The sequence below is a fragment of the Jatropha curcas genome, chromosome 3 (assembly GCF_041381405.1).
Source record: "Jatropha curcas cultivar XTBG-Jc1 chromosome 3, XTBG_Jcur_1.0, whole genome shotgun sequence".
Classification (NCBI taxonomy): Eukaryota; Viridiplantae; Streptophyta; class Magnoliopsida; order Malpighiales; family Euphorbiaceae; genus Jatropha; species Jatropha curcas.
This window is the reverse complement of record NC_143153.1, coordinates 6,247,808-6,250,841: the sequence shown is the minus strand read 5'-3', so window position 1 is coordinate 6,250,841 and position 3,034 is coordinate 6,247,808. Positions and strand designations below refer to the sequence as shown.

General features: G+C 32.5%; 1 protein-coding gene across 1 annotated transcript; it reads right to left on the bottom strand.

The window, feature by feature from the left end:
- Window positions 1-444: 444 nt before the first annotated feature.
- Window positions 445-2,234, bottom strand: LOC149497422 (exopolygalacturonase-like). Its single transcript, XM_089719804.1, has 4 exons — window positions 2,004-2,234; window positions 1,602-1,901; window positions 980-1,495; window positions 445-878 (listed from the first exon to the last, which is right to left on the bottom strand). The coding sequence occupies exons 1-4, from the start codon at window positions 2,145-2,147 to the stop codon at window positions 651-653; spliced, it is 1,188 nt and encodes a 395-aa protein (XP_089575930.1). The 5' UTR covers window positions 2,148-2,234; the 3' UTR covers window positions 445-650.
- Between the last annotated feature and the right edge of the window lie 800 nt (window positions 2,235-3,034).

Sequence of the window (3,034 nt, the reverse complement as noted above, 5' to 3'; positions counted from 1 at the left end):
TAAAAAAAAAAAGGAAAATTTCCAAAATTATAAATGATAATATATAATATATAATATATTATAAATGATAAATGATAATATATATATATATATATATATATAGTATTCTATAATGGATATTTAAAGCATAAGAACCCAAGTCAAGCTAATCCTCTTCGAAAAAAATTTCCCACATTTCACTATATTTTATTTATCTAATATATTTTTAAATAACTTATTGCTTTATGGTTTGACCATATAAAATATGCTTTTCTAGTCTATGTGAAAGTCGAATAAGGCCTATTATGGGGCGGAATGAGCATATGGTTTCAAAAAAATTTAATTAATATATTTTTAAAACATGAGAAAATGAAAATGACGCAAACGGAGACAATACAAAGAAAGATAAACAATAAAAACGAGATAATATAAAAAGAAAATTAACTATAAAATGGGAATAAGATAGAAATGAAAATTTGATATCTCATTCATTCTCTTTAACATAATCCGCAACCCGAGCAAAATTATAAGCATTACAAGGATGCATGCCTATAATCCACCACTCAAGAATACAAAGGGTGCATCTCTGCATAAAGCATATTTTTATTAACAAACTATTAATTATTGTTATTCAAAGGATATGGTTCAAGACTTTTTTTGATTTTTTTATCTTAACATCCAGCCGGGGACAACTTTCCTGTGATTGTTGGCTTAACATTGGTGCATTCAGATTTTGCAGGGCCTTCACTTCCGGAGTATACAAGGTCGATATCAGCAAGTTCTACTTTTTCACATGGGAGGCCATTACTGCAAGAAAGTTGAACAGCAATAGGTGTTGTAGTAGTGCCTTTTATATTTTTGAAGGTAATATCGCTAATTTTTACTTTTGATGGTGCGTCCTAGAAAAACAATAAGAAAAAGAAGAAACAAACTTTAGTGATCTTTTAATGGCATTATAATTGCATAGTATGAGTTTTATTTTTCCTAGATTGAAGAGTACCTTGCTCGGGCACTGATCGTAAGGGCAATACATTTGATCTATAAGGACAGGATTCTTGACATCATTCATTACAATATCCTCAAAATGAATATTAGTTGCTTCGCCAGGTTCCATTCCAGGCCAAGATTTAATTCTCACTCCATTATCGGTACCTGTGATTGTGCAATTTTTAACGTTGACTCCACAAACAGGTTCTTCATTTTTATACCTCCCTAAACTTCCTATGCTGATGCCATGGCCAGGTCCGCATATTGCTTTTTCGATTTTCAGATCTGTTGTCCCATCACCAATAGAGATGCAATCATCACCCGTACCAATTTTTGTGTCAATTATAGTGACCTCTTTCGATCGTCCTACGTGTATTCCATCGGTGTTGATCGAAGTTCCAGGTGCATCTATTTTGAACCTTTCAAATGTGAGTTTTTCGCATCCAATGACATTTACGTGAAAATTCTTGCTATTGAGCGAAGTCACGTCCTTCACAACGCTGTTGGTGATGCAATTTAGCATTAACGACTGATAAAAATTTCAAGCAACGAAAATTCCGTTAAATATGTTATGGTGCATAGATTTTCTAAAATTGTTAGTTAAATTGTATTAGATATTACGAAAAGGAATTTACCATAGGAGGTGCTTCTCCGCCATTTTTACAATCATTTGCCTTCCATGCAGCTTCTCCCTGACCATCAAAAGTACCTCCTCCGCATATTGTGAGTTGATCTACATGATCGATGGTGATCCAACCTTCTCCTTTGATTGCTTTCGGGTCTGCCGGAGCCTTCAAGGTTCCTTGAAGTTCGATTTCCATTGCTCCTTTGCAAGGACCCTCCAACTTCACTATGCCCATCAAGAATGTTCCCTTCGGAATCAAAACTTTGCTTGATCCTGCCGCACATGCCTCTTTCCAAGCAGACATTACAGCCTAGGATTGAAAAAAAAAAGGAAAAAAGATTAGCGGTGATTTTTCAAGGATCAAATACTAAGGAAATACAGTTGTATCCCAGGATGAAACGCTTGCTCATACTTCGCAACAATCTGTTTTCTCGTCAGCTTGAGCACCATATTTGGTTATATCAAAGACAGCTTGTGCTTCAACTGTCGAAAGGAATAGTAACAATAGAGACATTGCTGAGATAATTTTTTTTGAATCCATTATTTTTATGGACATTTTTCTTTTTTCTCTCTTTTTTTTTTTTTTTTTTTTTGTTTTTTCTCTTATACGAACAAAAGGCGAAGCAAATTTAAAGAACTAACTACACAATCCTTCATTTGAAATTAAACTGACGTGATTAAGCTTTTATAGAACATAAAATAACTAAGTTAACTGAATGCTATAAAATATTGCCGATATTTTCGAATAACTTTTATTTTTTCTTCTGACTTTTCTATTTTGAAGCATAATATGTTTTTTAGTTAAACATAGATTCGTAAGATGAATCCTAACCAAGCATTTCCACACCATCCTTATTTCCCTTAAGCTAAATATTCAATATAAATGATATCTTAAATATTTATTATAATAACATTTCTCCTTTATTCAATTATATTAATAATTCACTTATACTTGAAGTGCTTTCAAATATATAGGTGTCGTCATGTGACTTATTCGCAACAAAAATAGTGAAATTAAAATTGAGTTTGAAATTCTTCATAAATAATAGAATAAAAATACTACTTTTGTTATAAGAACAATATTTGGTCCTCCATTAAAAAATTCAATCACAATGTTTGGAAAACCTGACCAAGTCATTTAGTCGTACCGGTTAAGGTGCAAACTAATGGTTGATATCCTGAGGCTCAATTTTAATAGCTAGATGAGAAAAATCCATGTTGGACTGCTAAAAACTACACAAACTTTTATGAACGCAATTCTATTTTAATTACTCTTTTTGGGCTTAAGCTCAGTAACTTCATGCCCTTTTGCAAATCCCTAACTCCTTTTGTCTTTTGATGCACTTCATGTCGGTTTACGATTATCTAGTTCCTTCTAAGAGAGTTGTTCTCTGGTTAGATATAAAGAGTATTAAACATAAAATATTAGGCCCTCCGTTGCTC